The sequence below is a fragment of the Embiotoca jacksoni genome, unplaced genomic scaffold, assembly GCF_022577435.1.
Source record: "Embiotoca jacksoni isolate LCO1_2020_lvr unplaced genomic scaffold, fEmbJac1.0.p SCAF_81, whole genome shotgun sequence".
NCBI lineage: Eukaryota > Metazoa > Chordata > Actinopteri > Embiotocidae > Embiotoca > Embiotoca jacksoni.
Window position 1 is genome coordinate 940,679 of NW_027185438.1, and position 21,717 is coordinate 962,395.

The 21,717-nt window shown below is 44.3% G+C and overlaps 1 protein-coding gene across 1 annotated transcript in view; it reads left to right on the forward strand.

Moving 5' to 3' along the window:
• apba1a (amyloid beta (A4) precursor protein-binding, family A, member 1a) overlaps positions 1 to 21,717 on the forward strand; it is a 50,073-nt gene that overhangs the window by 20,997 nt on the left and 7,359 nt on the right. The window contains exons 6-15 of the mRNA XM_069139346.1: positions 8,695 to 8,793; positions 8,894 to 8,933; positions 11,023 to 11,168; positions 15,084 to 15,116; positions 15,904 to 15,990; positions 16,927 to 17,112; positions 17,238 to 17,417; positions 17,942 to 18,154; positions 19,130 to 19,249; positions 19,363 to 19,503. Of these exons, the coding sequence (XP_068995447.1) occupies positions 8,695 to 8,793; positions 8,894 to 8,933; positions 11,023 to 11,168; positions 15,084 to 15,116; positions 15,904 to 15,990; positions 16,927 to 17,112; positions 17,238 to 17,417; positions 17,942 to 18,154; positions 19,130 to 19,249; positions 19,363 to 19,503 (1,245 nt within the window). The remainder of the gene's footprint in view (positions 1 to 8,694; positions 8,794 to 8,893; positions 8,934 to 11,022; positions 11,169 to 15,083; positions 15,117 to 15,903; positions 15,991 to 16,926; positions 17,113 to 17,237; positions 17,418 to 17,941; positions 18,155 to 19,129; positions 19,250 to 19,362; positions 19,504 to 21,717) is intronic.

Here is a 21,717-nt window from a genome sequence, read left to right on the forward strand (position 1 = left end):
CAGACACAACCTCTACAGGATGTTGAAGGTTTTGGGTGAGTGACAGCTCTAAAGAAGCTGCAGAGGAGCTGTAAGACTGCAGCTCTGCGTCCTGACCTCAACCCTGGATGTCAGGTTTTAGGGCTGTTAAGAGACATGGCCATGTTTCTAGAAAGAAGAGCTGCACCATCCAAAGTAGGATGGATGCCGTCTCTCCGGATCAGACCAGGTTTTCCCCAGAAAGTATTCCAGTTGTCAATGAAGCCCACGTTGTTAGCGGGACACCACCTCGACAACCAGCGGTGAAGTGAAGACGTACGGCTGAACATATCATCACTGGTCCGGTTAGGAAGGAGTCCAGAGAAAACTACGGAGTCCCACGTTGTTTTTGAAAAGTTTCACTTTAGTGACCTCCGATTGGTGTAACTGGGTGTCATTACTGCCGACGTTAAAAACAGTCTGACTGTATTTATGATTAGCCTTAGTCAGCAGTTTCAGGTTTGATTCAATGTCGCCCGCTCTGGCCCCGGGAAGACATCCGACTCTGGCCGTTGGTTTTGCTAACTTCACGTTCCGCAAAATAGAGTCTCCAATAACCAATTTACGGATCGTGGACTTTAAAGTCTTATTCAGACGCTCCACCAGCCCGTCAGTCTGTGGGTGATAAACACTGGTCCGAATAGACTTAATGCCCAGTAATCCATAAAGTTCTCTCAGTGTTCGTGACATGAAGTGGGTGCCCTGGTCAGTTAGAATCTCTTTCGGGGTTCAAATGGGACCTCCATCAAGGGTTGTGGATGTAAAGGCGCCCTCGGAATAGCTGGCTGGTTTACCAGCTGACACTCCGGGCAAGATGCACACCAACGGCGCACATCCCCCGGATGCCCGGCCAGTAAAACCGGGTCGTTATCCGGTCCAGAGTTTTATCATATCCCATGTGGCCAGCCTTCGGGTTATAGTGAGCCGCCTGGAAAATCATTTCCTGACGGCTTTTCGGCACCAACAACTGGGTGTTTTCTTGACCTGTTTGAGTGTCACGACTCGCTCTATACAGTCTGTCCCTAATCAATGAGAAGTGTGGATATGACTGTGCTGCGTCAGGGCGCACAGCTGACCATCAATTCTTATCACTCGGTCAAAGGCGAAGCGTAGAGTATCGTCCCGAGACTGCTCAAGTGGAAAATCCTCCATGGAGTGTAATTCGGGAACCGGTGGAGTCTCCCCAGGAGTCTCTGCTGGTTCCCCCTCCCTCTCTGCAGTGTCGGACAACCTCGCGTCACCGCTGAGCACAGCACACATCCCGCATGTCCCTGCCGGTCGTGAACGCACCCCCGTACACTGCCCCATTAATTTATGAAACCTGGGCCAATCTGTCCCCAAGATTAGGGGGTGCGTAAGGCGGGAGCTAACTGCAACCTTTACGCGATGTTTTTTCCCCAGGTATCTAATTTCCACTGACACTATGGGATACTTGTGAACATCCCCATGCACACACCTAATCTTCACCCACAATGCCTCCACCAACGCCCCGGGCCAAACCAGGCTCTGGTGAATCATCGACTGTATACAGCCCAAATCCACCATTGCCTGATGTACACCCCCTGGATCCTTACCGGAACGCAGTATGTCACCCTTGGACCGGGGGAGGGTGTTGGAGGGCCGGTGACCCAGATCACCTGGCCCATTTCCAGGAGTGGACACTCCTTCCGGCAGTGCCCGGGCCACCCACACCTCCAACATTCCTGTCCTGGTATCTGAGGAGTCCCCTGTAAGTTGGGAAGGGTGCCAGCAGCTGCAGGGACCTGTGGAGACACAACTGGAGGGAGAGGGTCAGACTGTGAAGATGGTAGTGGCCGAGCCGGGAGCTGCAGTTGTGACCTTCTCTGAGGAGCGGGAGTCGGCCAGGCTGGAGCTATCAGGCGCCCGCTGCCTTCCTGACCGCTGGAGTGGACAGTGAGGCAGTTCTCCACCAAACTGATGGCGGTCGCCAGTGACGCGGGCCGGTGGCAACGTACCCACGCTGACGTGTTGACTGGCAGCCCCTCCACAAACTGTTCCACCACCACCTTCTCCAGCAAGGCCTGCTCCCCCACCGAGCTCCCCGGCTGCAACCACCTGGCCGCGGTGTCCCTTAGCCGCTGGGCATGGGTGAAGGGCCGGTCCTCGGGCTCCAGCCTGGCCTCGCGGAACCTCCGTCGATGCTCCTCTGGTGACAGGCCTAGCCGGTCCAGGATGGACTTTTTCACGTCAGCGTAGATGTTTCTAGCTGCCGGTGGAAGCTCCAAGGCTGCCGTTTGTTTCTCCCCCGCCAGGAGAGGCAAGAGCCGGACCGCCCACTCCTCCATCGGCCAGCCATGCGCCTCCCCCACTGCCTCGAGCATGTCGAGGAATGACTGTGCATCATCCGCTGCAGTCATTTTATGTAGGCGAACGGCCACCAATGTCGAAGAGTACAGTGGTGGCGGAGCTGCAGTCGAACATGCTGCGAGCTGCTCGAGCGCCTCAGCCTGCCTCTCTGCTTGGACCTGAAGCGCCGCCAGGAACTCCCTGTTGGCCTCGGCATGGTCCTGCTGCATAGCCGCGAGCTCCCCCAGAATCTGCCCCAGGGTGATGACTGCCATGTTTGTTTGTTGTCCGTCCGTCTTCCTGCCGGGCCCCACATTGGGCGCCAGTGTGACAGACATCTTGCCGTCACCATGGGTTCTTCCGGTCCAAAAGCACAACAACCAGCCACAGTGTAGTTTGTTAATGGGTTTTATTCCACATAGCCGATATCTTACATCTGTTGTGTTCTCCTGTCAGTCATGCAAGCACTTGTCCCACGCTCTGTCCGCAGCCAGCCTGCTGCTCTGCGTCCTCCGGAGTGAGAGAGCGTTTGGTGACCTGCTAGTGCTTTTATATGGAGAGACAAATCAGTAATTGCCTGCAGCTGTGCTAATGAAGCCTCTTCCAGGCATCGTTCCTTGAACCACTCCCCCAATCAGTCCCTCCTGCAGCTGAGCCAAACCACACCCCGCCACCACAATGTGGTTTTGTTAGGATGATGTTGTTCTGTGAGGATGATGTGTAAATTCTCTTTACAGGAACTCGATGAGGATAAAAGATAATCTGGTATGAATCTGCAGGGTTTTGGATCGGCTCTAGGGTTTTGGATCGGCTGCAGGGTTTTGGATCGGCTGCAGGGTTTTGGATCGGCTCTAAGGTTTTGGATCGGCTGCAGGGTTTTGGATCGGCTCTAGGGTTTTGGATCGGCTGCAGGGTTTTGGATCGGCTCTAGGGTTTTGATCCTGATAATGAGGAGCTCCAACGGTCCATCCTGGAGGGATTAGATACACAGACTGGTTCTGATCATCGCTCTGAGACAGGGCGGTCCTGGTTCTGGTGATACTGAGCAGGTGACAGAAGGACTTTAACTAATTAAAACTACAGTTCTTCACCTTGTATCTTTATTAGGATGAACCTGTGTCACATTCTGTGGCTCCTATGATCATAGCTGAAGATATCACAGTAAACAGTATCATCACAATATTCATCAAACCTTTCTGCAATACGTCGATAGGAAATATAATAAAATGAAGCACCTCATTCAGATTCAGTGGAACCTGAGTAGCAGTATGAAGCAGAACAAAGGTGGTGAAGGCAAGATGCATCTATCATTACTACAGCGGCTGACCTGCTTTTAAGGTTCTGATGTTCTGATTAACTTTTAGCTGTGAAGTTTATTTTAATATAAAGTCAGCTGACAGAATTAAATATAAAGAAATTAATGACAGCAGCTTTGTTGTAAAATCATCTGTACAGACGGGAATGAGACAACAGCTTCACATATTGTCAGCTAGTGTCCCCACAAAGCACAAACGTGTGTGTGTGTGTGTGTGTGTGTGTGTGTGTGTGTGTGTGTGTGTGTGTGTGTGTGAGGGTTGTGTGTCAACTCAACAATGAGCTTCTGTTTGAATTATTAACTGAATGAAGTCATCTGAACAGAAAAACAAGTTAGGATTCGGGGATAGGGTTAGGGAGTGTGGGGGTTAGGTTTAGGGGTTAGGGTTAGGGATTGTGGGGGTTAGGGGTTAGGGTTAGGGAGTGCGGGGGTTAGGGTTAGGGAGTGTGGGAGTTAGGGGTTAGGGTTAAGGGTTAGGGAGTGTGGGGGTTAGGGAGTGTGGGGGTTAGGGGTTAGGTTTAGGGGTTAGGGTTAGGGATTGTGGGGGTTAGGTTTAGGGGTTAGGGTTAGGGATTGTGGGAGTTAGGGGTTAGGGTTAGGGATTGTGGGGGTTAGGTTTAGGGGTTAGGGTTAGGGATTGTGGGAGTTAGGGGTTAGGGTTAGGGTTAGGGAGTGCGGGAGTTAGGGGTTAGGGTTAGGGTTAAGGGTTAGGGAGTGTGGGGGTTAGGGATTAGGGTTAGGGAGTGTGGGGGTTAGGGGTTAGGGAGTGTGGGGGTTAGGGGTTAGGGCTAGGGGTTAGGGTTAGGGAGTGTGGGGGTTAGGGGTTAGAGGTTAGGTTTAGGGGCTAGGGTTACGGGTTAGGTTTAGGGAGTGTGGGGGTTAGGGGTTAGGTTTAGGGGTTAGGGTTAGGGATTGTGGGGGTTAGGTTTAGGGGTTAGGGTTAGGGATTGTCGGAGTTAGGGGTTAGGGTTAGGGAGTGTGGGAGTTAGGGGTTAGGGTTAGGGGTTAGGGAGTGTGGGGGTTAGTGTTAGGGAGTGTGGGAGTTAGGGGTTAGGTTTAGGGGTTAGGGTTGGGGAGTGTGGGAGTTAGAGTTAGGGTTAGGGGTTAATATTTAGGGATTAGGGTTGGGTCAGGGTTAGAGTTAGGGTAGGGTTAGGTTTAGGGTTAGGGAGTGTGGGTTTAGGATTAGGGAGTCAGGTTTAGGGTTTGGGTTAGGGGTTAATATTTAGGGATTCGGGTTGGGTTAGAGTTAGGCTTGTCTCTGTCTGTGAGCTGTATGGATCATATTCATGATCATATCTGTGGATTTGAATAGAAGCATGTTGTTCTGCTTTGCTGTCGCATCTCCTCTTATGATTTATTCAGCGGGTCAGAAACAGAAAGGCTGAGACAGGTTGAATAATTCAGTGAGGATCCAGTAACACAGCCGGTTAACCTGTTTACATCAGAACAGATCAGAACATACATGTAGTTTTAAACTTCACTTTAGATTCATGTGTCCACATCGATTGAATGTGACGACTGCAGATGAAATCTGTGGACCAGCGAGCTGATTGACAGGCTGTCGGCCCCTCGATGAACGCTGAGTGACACCTGATCAGTCAGGTGACGCTGCTGTTGTATTTAAGCCTCTGACACGTCAGCTCAGCTCGTCTGTGTGAGCTGTGCGTCAGGATGGAGAACTTCTGGATGTACCAGGTAGAGAAGCTGGAGGAGCAGCAGGGCGAGCAGGAACAGGCTGAGCAGCCGGGGGAGGACGAGGTGAGGACGGGTGGAGGACGGGTGGAGGACGAGGTGAGGACGGGTGGAGGAGATGTTGGACGAGAGCTTTGACTTATTTATAATATTAGTTCCCTCTTCACAGCTGATTAACATCATCATGGTGGAGGCTGACTGTCGTTCCATAAATTAGCGCCCAAACTATCGAAAATAAAAGCTTTTTATAGACAGAATAGAAGATTTCAGCATGTTGTGTAATATTATACAGTATTATTCCTATATTACTTAAACTTATAGCTCTTTAATCTTCTAAAGAGTGGGTTGGGTTAGGGTTAGGGTTTTACACAAGTGGGGTTATTTAAACTAACAATTCAACTAATTTGTTTTGCACGATTTGCAATTCTAATCTAAAAAGTCACGAGAAAGTGAGTGTTAAATACAAAGTTAATAAAGTAAAAAGTATAACATTTCTTTATTTCTAATAAAAGAGCATATATAATCAAAATACTCAAGTAAATGCAAGCACCTCAAAAACATGCGTAAATATACTCATTGACATTGTAGCATGATGTCAATTCAATTGGTGAGGGATTAAATTTGCTCTGATTGTTAGAAGGGGCACCAGTCCAATATTGGACAAATTATCAATTCAAATTGATATAAATGGTCATGAGAGCCCCTTTTAGCTTGATTTGATTCGAACTATATATAAAAGAAATCCCTTATTTCACAAAAAAATTTCCCCTCGGGGATTAATAAAGTAACTACCTAACCTAACCTAACTCCACCATGAACAAATTAAAGATGAAATAGATCCGCAGAACATAGATCACATTTCAAACGATGATGTCATTCTACCTAATTAATTTGATAGAGAGAAAAGGGGGCGAGATCAAGTGTCCAAGAGTGAGAGAGAGAGAGGGAAGAACTGGCATAGTGGACAATGTCCACATCTCTAACATCAGGTTATAGTTAGGTGACACAGAACACTTTCTATCAATATCATACTGTTAGCAGAATAATATCATTACAGCAATGGATAGAATTAAAACTCACAAAGTCCACCTTTTGTTTTTACTATAGTTTGTGAGTTTTTTGGTGACATTTGACCACCAGAGGGCGACGTGGCTCCTTGGAGGGTCAGTGGTGGGACCATCTTGAGTCTGGAGAGTTTCCCCATTGGGATGTGTGTATTGCAACAGTTGGAACCAGAAGGGGTTTAAAAGGGGGTCATGTGGTGTTATGGGGTCACCGGGCAGCTTGATGGGTCCTTCTCAGATGTGCTGTCTGGTATTTAGGAGGAATGAATCAATGCATGTCGGCTACAACATGTTGAAGTCCAGAACACCAGCTCTCAATGTTTTAAGAAGTAATTCTGCTGCTAACTTTTTATTTTGGAAGTAAATTTGATCAAACACTTCCTGGGAAGGTTTATGTTGCTGGAACCTGATTGGACAGGAGAGATGAGGTCTTTGCACACCTGGATACATTCAGGTGTTTGTGTCAAACTAACACAGGTTTACATTTATTGCATTGCAAAAGGAGGAAAACAAACATTGCTGGAACAAGTTCATCTTTTGTGTGTGCTGTTCTATTTATGGGGGAAACAGAAACTTTGTTCAGTTGATCAACTTCTAACGTGTTTGACCTGTGGCATGAACAGTCTTCTAGTTTTTAGTGACACATTCAGATCTGATAATACCAGAGCACCCACGTTTACTGCAAAAGTGTTTTATTCAAATCTGATAATGTGCTGTCATGTAGGGCAGAAAAAGGTGTCATCAACAGACTACTAGTACTGTAATTAAATACCTTATGATATGGTTTAATTACCACCATGATTAATTAAAACCCAACTCAAGCAGCGTCTGACTATCATCCAGTCCAGAGTTTTTTAGTGAAGTCGGTGTGAGGACAGAATCAGGTTTCTGTTGTCCATCATCAGAGAGATGAGGACTCTGTTAATGAAGCTGGTGGCGTTTGGATGGACTGCTAGAGTTTGTCTTCATTATTTGTTCTTTATTACAGATTATTTCTTAAACTCCTGACTTGTATCAGCTGATGAGAAGCATGTTGAGCCTCATCGATGAGCTTCTTTCTTTTCACATCTAACATCCAACTGGCCGTTGATTGTTGATCCGTTGATTCACCGTCTGCTCGCTGCTTCGCTGTTAAATCACTGCTCATCGTTGTAGTCGACTTATTTTCTAACGCTGTTCCTCGCTTTCATTTCATTTTGAAGAAGTTTGACGGTTGAAGTTGTCCCTGCATGTTTGGACAGTTTGTACTGTGGCAGCTACTTTCACAGCAACATGTTCTTCTTCTCTGATGTTGTTGACTGTCCGTTTTGGAACAGCTTTCAGGGGTGCTGCCCCCTGTGGTGTCGACCAACCCGACCCGCCGCAGGGTCAGTCAGTTCAACAACCTTTAATCAACATGTGACGAAGTTAAACACAAATGAGAAAATACTTGCAGGCTGGTGGAGTTCAATGAAATGTCAAATTTACTGCATGAGAGAGATGCAGCAAATCTGACAGTTGGTTTCCATGGAAACCGCCTCCAAAAACTCCCCTTTTTTATCCAGAACTTCTCCGTGATTTACATGGACCTTTTCACAGGGCCGTATGCATCTTTGACCTGCAGTTATTTTTAGACACAAAATGTTGCTGAATATGGATAATAAAATCTAAATGTGCATTTTTCTAATCTCACATTATTTTCCAGGATTTAGAGACATAATGCAGACATGAGATCAGAGACCTTTTTCTTCAGGACTCGTGAGACCTAAGATGAAAGAATAAATGCTTTATGTCTTCCTTATGAGTGTATTTCATACTTTGATCCTATTTTGAATCTTTAAAGTTTGATCACACCTTTAAACTGATCACTGACCGAGGATTTTACACCACACAGCATCTGGCAGTGGTTGTGTATGACGACCAGGGACGGTCCAATACACGGGAATAAGGAATAATAAGGGAATAAGGAATAAGACAATAGGCGCAAAAACTATTATTTTTAATTTCTTTAATGAGTCTTCTAAAATAATGACCCGTTCTTACTTTATAGCATTTCTGTGGGCAGTGATTAGCTCTGAGGTGGGCGAGGCCCAGACCACCTCACCAGGACACCTCCAACGTAACGCTGACTGTTTCTATATCAGGTATCATGTGGAAACCGGTGTCTTCCATTCAAATTTGTTCAGACGAATGAAGAAAAGTCAGAAATGCAACGAAACCAGCCGGTTGGAGCTGTGAAGTCCCGTCCGTGTGCTGCGTGAGTTGAACCGGTTCTTAGTTGACGGTTAAAGTCGTGTCCTGGTTGTGTCTCTGCAGTCTCCCGGCTCCGGATCACCGTCTCCTCCAGGAGCAGAGTCCTCCAGCAGACATCTGCTGCAGGACGACAGCTTCGAGTCGTCCCCCTCCAGTAAAGAGGTGACATCCACGTTTCTCATATTCTCTGATCACCGTCTCATTTTCACTTCTGCATCAAGTTTAAAATAAATATGAACCGTCTCATCTCTTCTGTTCTCAGTCCAGGAGGAGCCTCGCGTCCTTCCCCACATACGTAGAAGGTGAGATTCATTTTACACTTCTTCACTTACAGAAGTCCATTATTAAAATTAGTAAAACATTGCAAGGGGGGATTTAAATTTTGATTTCATAACAAGGGCGTACTCGTTAACTCAGTAGAATAATACATTTCATTTATCTGATGCTTTTATCCAAAGCGACTTACAATAAGTTAATTTCAACCATCAGGGTACAAATTCAGAACAAGGAGCCAAACTACAAAGTTCTATCAGTAAGTTCCATGTTAAGATACTGAAGTTCTACTATTCAAGGTAAAGGAGGAGGAGGAGGAGGAGGAGGAAGAGGAGGAGGTGTGTTTTTAGTTTGTGGTGGAACATGTTCAGACTTTCTGCTGTTCTGATGTCGTTGGGGAGCTCATTCTACCATTTAGGAGCCAGGACAGAGGAGGAGGAGCAGAGTGAGCGGGCTGGGGTGTAAAGTTGGACCATGTCCTGGATGTAGAGGAGGAGAAGGAGAAGGAGGAGGAGGAGGAGGAGAAGGAGGAGTGAACAGGCTACCATGTCCTGGATGTAGAGGAGGAGGAGGAGGAGGAGGAGTGAACAGGTTGGGGTGTAAGGTTGGACCATGTCCTGGATGTGGAGGAGGAGGAGGAGGAGTGAACAGGCTACCATGTCCTGGATGTAGAGGAGGAGGAGGAGGAGAAGGAGGAGTGAACAGGCTACCATGTCCTGGATGTAGAGGAGGAGGAGGAGTGAACAGGTTGGGGTGTAAGGTTGGACCATGTCCTGGATGTAGAGGAGGAGGAGGAGGAGGAGAAGGAGGAGGAGGAGGAGGAGTGAACAGGCTACCATGTCCTGGATGTAGAGGAGGAGGAGGAGGAGGAGTGAACAGGTTGGGGTGTAAGGTTGGACCATGTCCTGGATGTAGAGGAGGAGGAGGAGGAGGAGGAGGAGGAGGAATGAACAGGCTACCATGTCCTGGATGTAGAATGGACCCGGTATGAAAGTACCAATGTTTGGAAACGGATGCGGGCGGCTACTGGTAACCAGTGACTGCACCCCAGGCCTGTCAATCAAAGAGCTCCGTGGTACCCTGGTGGTCCTCAGTGGTACTACAGATGGAGTCTGTTGGAGCCCCTGGTGGTCCTCAGTGGTACTACAGATGGAGTCTGTTGGAGCCCCTGGTGGTCCTCAGTGGTACTACAGATGGAGTCTGTTGGAGCCCCTGGTGGTTCTCAGTGGTACTACAGATGGAGTCTGTTGGAGCCCCTGGTGGTCCTCAGTGGTACTACAGATGGAGTCTGTTGGAGCCCCTGGTGGTCCTCAGTGGTACTACAGATGGAGTCTGTTGGAGCCCCTGGTGGTCCTCAGTGGTACTACACGTTCAGGCTCTTCCATATTGTTTGTCTGAGCTCAGGTCTCAACAACATCCTCAAAAACATGCTGAAAATGTTGCAGTTAAAATATTTAAGTTCTGTTAACATTTTAAATTCAAGGAACATTTTATAGAAATCCTTTTTAATTCAGATTTTAAAGCATTATATCTTAGTTAACACGAAATTTACAGGAACATTATTTCAGTAGATGAATATCATTAAATTGTTCTTTAGACATGAGGGTAAAGTGTTTTACAGCTTGTAGTCAATGTCAGTGAAATTATGGGATGGTTCGCTGCTGGCTGGCAGAGCTCAGGTATAAATTCAGCTTCATATGTCATAAGTCAGTGACATGTTTGTGTCCGCTGAACAAAATATTAAAAAGAAGAAACAAAAATTAAATGCAGGACACTTCAAAATATCATTTATAAAACGTACGTATGTATACTATTTCTATTGTTTATTTCCCCAACCTATGATTTATTGTCTCCAGTTTGTGGATTGCATCCTTTTATTAGTGTGTTTGTGGTTTCAGATCATGTTTGGTGAAGTTATTCTGTTTAAGAGCAGCTGAAGTCGTAACTCACTGTGTGAAATATCTCGTCAGATGTTTTCCATGTACATTGTGTTACAGTTAAACAGCTCATGGCTATAATTCATTGTTAATATTATTCTAAATATTGATGACTATATTGATCCCATGGTGGGAGGAGCCTTGTGTCATGTGGTGACCCGAACCCGTCTCCCCGCTCCAGTACCGGGACCGTGTGACCCGGAGGACCTGATCGATGGGATCATCTTTGCAGCCAACTACCTGGGCTCCACCCAGCTGCTGTCGGACAAAACGCCGTCCAAGAACATCCGCATGATGCAGGCGCAGGAGGCCGTGGGCCGCATCAAGGTGAACACCGATGGACACTTCATGTTCACGCTACTTCAGAGACACAAATTCACATCTTCCATCTTCTTCATTTTTAAGAGCATAATTTCACATTTCTTTCTCATTTTCCATCACGACTGATTGAGTCTTGTTCTGTTCCAACCTGACTTCTCCACATGTGTACAAATACATCTCAAAAATACACAAGTACATAAACACGTGAACACGTATAGAAACCAGATGAAAGGAAACATCTGACACCTCACTGTCAGAGCCTCATTTTAATTCTCCGTCAGTTTGACATTTATTTTAATTCTCCGTCTGGTAGAAATTTATTTTAATTCTCCGTCTGGTAGAAATTTATTTTAATTCTCCGTCAGGTAGAAATGTATTTTAATTCTCCGTCAGGTAGAAATGTATTTTAATTCTCCGTCTGGTAGAAATGTATTTTAATTCTCCGTCAGGTAGAAATGTATTTTAATTCTCCGTCTGGTAGAAATGTATTTTAATTCTCCGTCAGGTAGAAATGTATTTTAATTCTCCGTCAGTTTGACATTTATTTTAATTCTCCGTCGGTTAGAAATGTATTTTAATTCTCCGTCTGGTAGAAATGTATTTTAATTCTCCGTCAGGTAGAAATGTATTTTAATTCTCCGTCAGTTTGACATTTATGTTAATTCTCCGTCAGTTTGACATTTATTTTAATTCTCCGTCAGTTTGACATTTATGTTAATTCTCCGTCAGTTTGACATTTATTTTAATTCTCCGTCAGTTTGACATTTATTTTAATTCTCCGTCTGGTAGAAATGTATTTTAATTCTCCGTCAGGTAGAAATGTATTTTAATTCTCCGTCAGTTTGACATTTATTTTAATTCTCCGTCGGTTAGAAATGTATTTTAATTCTCCGTCTGGTAGAAATGTATTTTAATTCTCCGTCGGTTAGAAATGTATTTTAATTCTCCGTCTGGTAGAAATGTATTTTAATTCTCCGTCAGGTAGAAATGTATTTTAATTCTCCGTCAGTTTGACATTTATGTTAATTCTCCGTCAGTTTGACATTTATTTTAATTCTCCGTCAGTTTGACATTTATGTTAATTCTCCGTCAGTTTGACATTTATTTTAATTCTCCGTCAGTTTGACATTTATTTTAATTCTCCGTCTGGTAGAAAATTATTTTAATTCTCCGTCGGTTAGAAATGTATTTTAATTCTCCGTCTGGTAGAAATGTATTTTAATTCTCCGTCAGATAGAAATGTATTTTAATTCTCCGTCAGGTAGAAATGTATTTTAATTCTCCGTCTGGTAGAAATGTATTTTAATTCTCTGTCAGTTTGACATTTATTTTAATTCTCCGTCAGTTTGACATTTATTTTAATTCTCCGTCTGGTAGAAATGTATTTTAATTCTCCGTCAGGTAGAAATGTATTTTAATTCTCCGTCAGTTTGACATTTATTTTAATTCTCCGTCAGTTTGACATTTATTTTAATTCTCCGTCAGTTTGACATTTATTTTAATTCTCCGTCTGGTAGAAAATTATTTTAATTCTCCGTCGGTTAGAAATGTATTTTAATTCTCCGTCTGGTAGAAATGTATTTTAATTCTCCGTCAGGTAGAAATGTATTTTAATTCTCCGTCAGGTAGAAATGTATTTTAATTCTCCGTCAGGTAGAAATGTATTTTAATTCTCCGTCTGGTAGAAATGTATTTTAATTCTCCGTCAGGTAGAAATGTATTTTAATTCTCCGTCTGGTAGAAATGTATTTTAATTCTCTGTCAGTTTGACATTTATTTTAATTCTCCGTCAGTTTGACATTTATTTTAATTCTCCGTCTGGTAGAAATGTATTTTAATTCTCCGTCAGGTAGAAATGTATTTTAATTCTCCGTCTGGTAGAAATGTATTTTAATTCTCCGTCTGGTAGAAATGTATTTTAATTCTCTGTCAGTTTGACATTTATTTTAATTCTCCGTCAGTTTGACATTTATTTTAATTCTCCGTCTGGTAGAAATGTATTTTAATTCTCCGTCAGGTAGAAATGTATTTTAATTCTCCGTCTGGTAGAAATGTATTTTAATTCTCCGTCAGGTAGAAATGTATTTTAATTCTCCGTCAGGTAGAAATGTATTTTAATTCTCCGTCAGGTAGAAATGTATTTTAATTCTCCGTCAGGTAGAAATGTATTTTAATTCTCCGTCAGGTAGAAATGTATTTTAATTCTCCGTCTGGTAGAAATGTATTTTAATTCTCCGTCAGGTAGAAATGTATTTTAATTCTCCGTCAGGTAGAAATGTATTTTAATTCTCCGTCTGGTAGAAATGTATTTTAATTCTCTGTCAGTTTGACATTTATTTTAATTCTCCGTCAGTTTGACATTTATTTTAATTCTCCGTCTGGTAGAAATGTATTTTAATTCTCCGTCAGGTAGAAATGTATTTTAATTCTCCGTCTGGTAGAAATGTATTTTAATTCTCCGTCAGGTAGAAATGTATTTTAATTCTCCGTCAGGTAGAAATGTATTTTAATTCTCCGTCAGGTAGAAATGTATTTTAATTCTCCGTCAGGTAGAAATGTATTTTAATTCTCCGTCAGGTAGAAATGTATTTTAATTCTCCGTCTGGTAGAAATGTATTTTAATTCTCCGTCAGGTAGAAATGTATTTTAATTCTCCGTCTGGTAGAAATGTATTTTAATTCTCCGTCAGGTAGAAATGTATTTTAATTCTCCGTCAGTTTGACATTTATTTTCATTCTCCGTCAGTTTGACATTTATTTTAATTCTCCGTCTGGTAGAAAATTATTTTAATTCTCCGTCAGGTAGAAATGTATTTTAATTCTCCATCAGGTAGAAATGTATTTTAATTCTCCGTCAGGTAGAAATGTATTTTAATTCTCCGTCGGTTAGAAATGTATTTTAATTCTCCGTCAGGTAGAAATGTATTTTAATTCTCCGTCAGGTAGAAATGTATTTTAATTCTCCGTCAGGTAGAAATGTATTTTAATTCTCCGTCAGGTAGAAATGTATTTTAATTCTCCGTCTGGTAGAAATGTATTTTAATTCTCCGTCAGGTAGAAATGTATTTTAATTCTCCGTCTGGTAGAAATGTATTTTAATTCTCCGTCAGGTAGAAATGTATTTTAATTCTCCGTCAGGTAGAAATGTATTTTAATTCTCCGTCTGGTAGAAATGTATTTTAATTCTCCGTCTGGTAGAAATGTATTTTAATTCTCCGTCAGGTAGAAATGTATTTTAATTCTCCGTCAGGTAGAAATGTATTTTAATTCTCCGTCTGGTAGAAATGTATTTTAATTCTCCGTCAGGTAGAAATGTATTTTAATTCTCCGTCAGGTAGAAATGTATTTTAATTCTCCGTCTGGTAGAAATGTATTTTAATTCTCCGTCTGGTAGAAATGTATTTTAATTCTCCGTCAGGTAGAAATGTATTTTAATTCTCCGTCAGGTAGAAATGTATTTTAATTCTCCGTCGGTTAGAAATGTATTTTAATTCTCCGTCAGGTAGAAATGTATTTTAATTCTCCGTCAGGTAGAAATGTATTTTAATTCTCCGTCAGGTAGAAATGTATTTTAATTCTCCGTCAGGTAGAAATGTATTTTAATTCTCCGTCAGGTAGAAATGTATTTTAATTCTCCGTCAGGTAGAAATGTATTTTAATTCTCCGTCAGGTAGAAATGTATTTCACGTCTGTAAATGTCTGAACACTCCGGTTTGTAATTCATAACCTGAACCGTCGGACTCAGCGGTTTTTTCAAACTGTCACATTACACTTCTTCCTGTAAACATCACACATGAAGACCTCAGTGTGACATCATCACAGCCCACATGCAGGTTATTATATGACATCATCCAGGTGTAACCCCCCCCCCCCCCCCACCTCTAACATGACTCTCCTGTCTGCTTTGTTCCATGTTGGACAGACGGCCCAGAAATTAGCCCAGAACAGGAAGAAGGTGCAGTACTGACAAATGTGTCCTCCATCTGTCTGTCTGCCTCATTGTGTTTCTGTCTGTTTGTCTCTTTGTGTCTCTGTCTGTCTGTCTCTGTCTGTCTCTGTCTGTCCGTCCGTCCTTTATTCCCTCCTCCGGGTCTCCAGCCATCTTTTTCATTCCATATCAGATGTTCTGCTCCCGCCATAATTTGTAATATAAACATGTTGTTAAACTGGACAGCTTCCTGTCATGTGATCATGTGTTCACCTGATCACGTGTTCACCTGATCACGTGTTCACCTGGTCACGTGATCACCTGGTCACGTGGTCATGATCCTCACTATGATGACATACAGCAGTCAGCGTCAGCACTATTTCTACGTTTCAAACCAACCATGAAGTCGTTTGATTCCCAGTAAAGCTGCTGACTGTCTTCAAGAACATCTTCTCTGTTGAAGATGTGAAATGATTGAAGAGCTTCAACCCAATCAAAGACACAACATGCTGAACATGTTCCAAACATGCTGCAGACGTGTAACATGTAGAAACTGGATCAGATGCACTTCAAACAGGAACAGATCATTTTAAATACACACGTGTTCATCAGACAACATACATGTTTCACAAGGTGTTAAAGTACATGTTAAATGTTGCTTCATCTTGTATGACTGTTTAACGTGTGTGTGTGTGTGTGTGTGTGTGTGTGTGTGTGCGTGTGTGCGTGTGTGTGTGTGCGTGTGTGTGTGTGTGTGTGTGTGTGTGTGTGCGTGTGTATGTGTGTGTATGTGTGCGTGTGTATGTGTGTGTAGGCCCCTGATGGAGAACCTCAGCCCATGACGGAGGTGGATCTCTTCATCTCCACCCAGAGAATCAAAGTTCTCAACGCCGACTCGCAGGTAAACATTCAGACTTAATCCAGCGACCCGTCAAAACATCCTGAACATCACAGCTGGTTCTGGTTCTGGTTCCTGTGGGACCAGAGGCAGCATCAGGCCCTGTTTCTGGTTCAGGTTCAAGTTCTGGTTCTGGTTCTGGTTCAGGTTCTGGTCCTGGTTCTGGTTCTGGTTCTGGTTCAGGTTCTGGTGTAGATTCTGGTGTAGGTTCTGGTTCTGGTTCAAGTTCAGGTTCAGGTTCTGGTGGGACCAGAGGCAGCATCAGGTCCTGGTTCTGTTTCTGGTTCAGGTTCTGGTCCTGGTTCAAGTTCAGGTTCTGGTGTAGGTTCTGGTTCTGGTTCAAGTTCAGGTTCTGGTGGGACCAGGGGCAGCATCAGGTCCTGGTTCTGTTTCTGGTTCTGGTTCTGGTTCAGGTTCTGGTTCAGGTTCAGGTTCTGGTTCTGGTTTAGGTTCTGGTTCTGGTGGGACCAGAGGCAGCATCAGGTTCTGTTAGGTAGGTAGTATTTACTTTATTCATCCCCAAGGGGACATTTTTTCGCTCCAGCAGCATACAGGAAAGCAGTAGATAATAATAGAATAATAAAAAACAATAAAATAACAGCAACAAATATTAAATATAAAAATGCACATATAAATATATATATAAATATAAATATATATATATATATATTTATATTTAAACAAACAAGAAACACAGACAACAGTGTTATTGTTGTTGGCAGCTCATGTTGGGGTTTCAGACTTGATCAAATGATCCTTTAATGCAGTGGTTTGATTTTGACCCACACGTGTTTGAAACGGCGTCTGCAGGTGAAGGTGGATTTATTGAAGCTTTATTTAAATCAGTGATGTCGGGAGATTAGAACTGAATAAACACACAAACAACAACAACAACAAACACCTTTAAACTGTTTAATGAGGACGGTTGTGGTTCTCCAGGACACTATGATGGACCACCCTCTGCGGACCATCTCCTACATCGCTGACATCGGCAACATTGTGGTTCTGATGGCCCGGCGCCGGATGCCCCGACCGGACTCCCAGGAGAACGTGGAGGCCTCGGATCCGGGTCAGGACAGCAAGCGGCAGTACAAGATGATCTGCCACGTGTTTGAGTCGGAGGATGTGAGTCCAGCAGCAGATTCAGAGGAATCAACATGAAATCTCTCAAGTCGAATGAAACGTGCCGATTCCGATCATGTAGAAGATGACGGAGTATTTCAGAGGTTCTGCGTGTGCCGTGTCTCCAGGCCCAGCTGATCGCCCAGTCCATCGGACAGGCCTTCAGCGTGGCCTACCAGGAGTTCTTACGGGCCAACGGCATCAACCCGGAGGACCTGAGCCAGAAGGAGTACAGCGACCTGCTCAACACTCAGGACATGTACAACGACGACCTCGTCCACTTCTCCAAGTCGGAGAACTGCAAAGATGTGAGTGGCTTTCAAATCACGTCGTCCTGCTTCGTCAAATCTAATCTGATCAAGTTAATACCAAACATGTCGGAGCGTTTCTCTGAGATCTCGTTGTGCAGTCATGATAATAAATACTCCTACTAATAAATAACATCGGCCGCTGAGCCGTCACACCTCGAAGCACCGGAACAAGAAACACACATCGTCTTTCATTAAAAAACATATTCGTAAATAAGAGAACGAACAAAGCCACGCTGCAGTAATATCACAATAAAAAGTCCATCATACAATATCAATTACGAGATGAGAAAATGGAGAAAATTATATTTATTTATAATAAATCCGCCTTTTTAAAAATGCATATAAAATTAGTTTTATTATTAAAACAAAGATGTCCGTCTGCTGACCTGTTGAATCTGTATTTTTGAATCTTTATCATATTTATGTGGAACATGCAGCGTTCAACAAAGTGATACAAAGTGGATATTAACTGAACGTGTGTTTTGTGTTCTTTCCCTCTCGGTTGCCCGCGGTAACCTCAGGTGTTCATTGACAAAGGTAAGGGGGAGATTCTGGGCGTGGTCATTGTGGAGAGTGGGTGGGGCTCCATCCTGCCCACCGTCATAATCGCCAACATGATGCATGCTGGGCCGGCGGAGAGGTCCGGCAGGCTGAACATCGGAGACCAGATCATGTCCATCAACGGGACCAGTCTGGTGGGACTGCCGCTGTCCACCTGCCAGAGCATCATCAAGGTACCGGTCCTGAAGACCTTTTATTTTGAAAGGGACAGTGAGAGGCAGACAGGAAATGTTGAAGAGAGCAGGCAGCGAATGGTCCACCCGACCAGAACCAGAACCAGAACTCCGTCCCAACCACTGAGCTGTCCATCACCCAGACATGAGTTTGAATGACAGATACGATTATAAAGGACGAACGTTTCACCTCCTTAACAAAACACAATTCAACTTTAGACAAAAAGATCGTTTATAAAATATCAAAACACTTCATATAAAAACATACTAAAAACATAAATAAAATCTAAAATCAGAACAAATGTTGACTTCTGAGAGTCCAGCTGATCGCTCTGAGGGGAACTGGATTTAAAGGCAAAACGTTTTATTTGGATTTTGTACTGTTTATGAAGTTAAAGAATTAATTGTAACTATTCAGGACATTTTTTAAAAGCGTCCTCACTTTACTTTCAGGGTGTGAAATAATCTGAATATTTAACTGAATATTTCAGAGTTTACTGGCTGCAGGTTCAAGTGTCGATTTAATCAGACTGGATGAACTTCAGCACTGATGTCAAAACCTCAAATTATTTACAGTGTCCGTTATTGATAATCTACGTTTAATGTGGATTTATTGTTGTTTGTTGCTTCTTGAATACATCCCATGTTTCACATTTCTTTCTTTCTGGCATGTTTTGATCCATGTTGTCTATTATTGGTTCACTCTGCCCCCTGGTGGCGACCCAGTTAGTTGACTCTGTTCTGCTGCTTCCAAGCTTCGTTACTATCAGTCATGAATGGATTTCTGTGCTCAGTTTGGACGTTATGATGCTTAAATACTGCTGATATGTCTACTAAACTTTGAGTAGTGTCGGTTATTATGGCTTAAATTTATTTTAGCTAGTATCCTTCAGTCCTGTAGCTCCGCCCCTCTCATCCATGACTCAGTGGAGGTTTCTGACTGCAGCTCTGGATCTCCTGCTTTCTTTCATGTAGGGTCTGAAGAACCAGTCTCGGATCAAGCTGAACATCGTGAGATGTCCCCCGGTGACCACCGTCCTCATCAGACGGCCGGACCTCCGCTACCAGCTGGGCTTCAGTGTCCAGAACGGCATTGTGGGTAGAACTCTTATTCTGCTCTTTGTTAAATTGCATTTATAATTATATTAAATTCATAGAAAAACAAATCTGATTTGTCACTTTGAATAACTGATGCATCTCTTTAACAGATCTGTAGCCTTATGCGCGGCGGCATCGCTGAAAGGGGCGGGGTCAGAGTGGGTCACCGCATCATCGAGATCAACGGCCAGAGCGTGGTGGCCACGCCCCACGAGAAGATCGTCCACATCCTGTCCAACGCTGTTGGAGAGGTGAGACGTCACTCTGACTGCGTGAAGGATATGTGTATATATATATACTGCTCCAAAAAATAAAGGGACCACTTAAACACCTCAATGTAACTCCAATCAATCCCACTTCTGTGAAATCAAGCTGTCCAGTTTGGATCAACACTGATTGAGGATCAGTTTCACCTGCTGTTGTACAAATGGAACAAACAGGTGGAAATGAGGCAATTATCAAGACAACCCTATAAAGGAACGGTTCTGCAGGTGGTGACCACAGACCGTTTCTCTGTCCTCGTCCTTTCTGGATGATCGTTGGTCCCTTTTGCATTTTGCCAGTGTCCTCACCACTAGAGGTAGCATGAGGTGTCTCCAACCCACAGACGTTGTTCAGGTAGTGCAGCTCATCTAGGATGGCACATCAATGCACGCTGTGGCAAGAAGGTTTGCTGTGTCTGTCAGCACAGTGTCAAGAGGACGGAGGACATACCGGGAGACGGGCCGGTCCACCAGGAGACGTGGAGGGGGACGTAGGAGGACAACAACCCGGCAGCGGGACCGTTATCTGCTCCTTTGTGCAAGGAGGAGCAGGAGGAGCGCTGCCAGAGCCCTACAAAATGACCTCGAGCAGGCCACTAATGTGCATGTTTCTGCTCAAACTGTCAGAAACAGACTCCATGAGGGCGGTACGAGGACCCGACGTCCACAAGTGGGGTCTGTGCTTACAGCCCAACACCGTGCGGGGCGACCGGACTTTACCGGAGAACACCGAGATCGGCAGCTTCTCCGTCGGCGTCCTGCGGTCTTCACGGATGAGAGCAGGTTCACACTGAGCACATGTGACAGACGTGACGGAGTCTGGAGACGCCGTGGAGAACGTTCTGCTGCCTGCAACATCCTCCAGCGGGACCGGGTCGGCGGCGGGTCAGCGACGGTCTGGGGAGGCGTTTCTTCGGAGGGCAGCGCAGCCCTCCGTGTGCTAGCCAGAGGTACCCTGACTGCCATTAGGTCCCGGGATGAGATCCTCAGACCCGTTGAAGACCATCTGCTGGTGCAGCGGGTCCTGGGTTCTTCTGATGCAGGACAATGCTCGGCCTCATGTGGCTGGAGTGTCAGCAGTTCCTGCACGATGAAGGCATCGATGCTACGGACCGGCCCGCCTGTTCCCCAGACCTGAATCCAATCCAGCACATCCGGGACATCGTGTCTCGTTCCGTCCTCCGACGCCACGTCCACCGCAGACTGTCCGGGAGTGGACCGATGCTTTGATCCGGGTCTGGGAGGAGATCCCTCAGGAGAACATCCGTGGTCTCATCAGGAGCATGCCCAGGCGTTGTAGGGAGTGATACAGGCACGTGGAGGACACACACACTACTGAGACTCATTTGGACTTGTCTTCAGGAATCTCCACAGAAGTTGGATCAGCCTGGGATCTGATTTTTCCACTTTTATTTGGAGTATGATTCTGAATCCAGACCTCCATGGATAATGATTCTGATTTCCATTGATCATTCTGATGTTATTTTGTTCTCAACACATTCCACTATGTAATGAATCAAGATTTGAACTGGAATATTTCATTCATTGAGATCTAGGATGTGTTGTTTAAGGGTTCCCTTTTATTTTTTGGAGCAGTGTATATACTGTATATCTATATAGATAGATATATCGCTAGCGCTAGTTTGGAGGTTCTTGCTTCCATGAAATATGCACTTGCAGGTGGAGGGAGACATCCTGTAGCAGCTAGCTGATGTACAATAACAATCTCACTATGTCAGTAGCAGAACTGAAGTCCAGTGGGATGACCTCTTCTGCAAATGAGCTCTAGGATTTTATAGTGTTTCACCGTGAGAGACGGAGCCATGCAGAAGGTTATATAAACCGGCTGTGATCTGACGTAGATAGGTTGTTGTGCTGTAGATAGGTTGTTGTGAGGTAGATAGGTTGTTGTGACGTAGATAGGCAGTTGCGAGGTAGATAGGTTGTTGTGACGCAGATAGGTAGTTGTGAAGTAGATAGGTAGTTGTGACGTAGATAGGTAGTTGTGAGGTAGATAGGTTGTTGTGCTGTAGATAGGTTGTTGTGAGGTAGATAGGTTGTTGTGAGGTAGATAGGTTGTTGTGACGTAGATAGGTTGTTGTGAGGTAGATAGGTTGTTGTGAGGTAGATAGGCAGTTGTGAGGTAGATAGGTTGTTGTGAGGTAGATAGGCAGTTGTGAGGTAGATAGGTTGTTGTGAGGT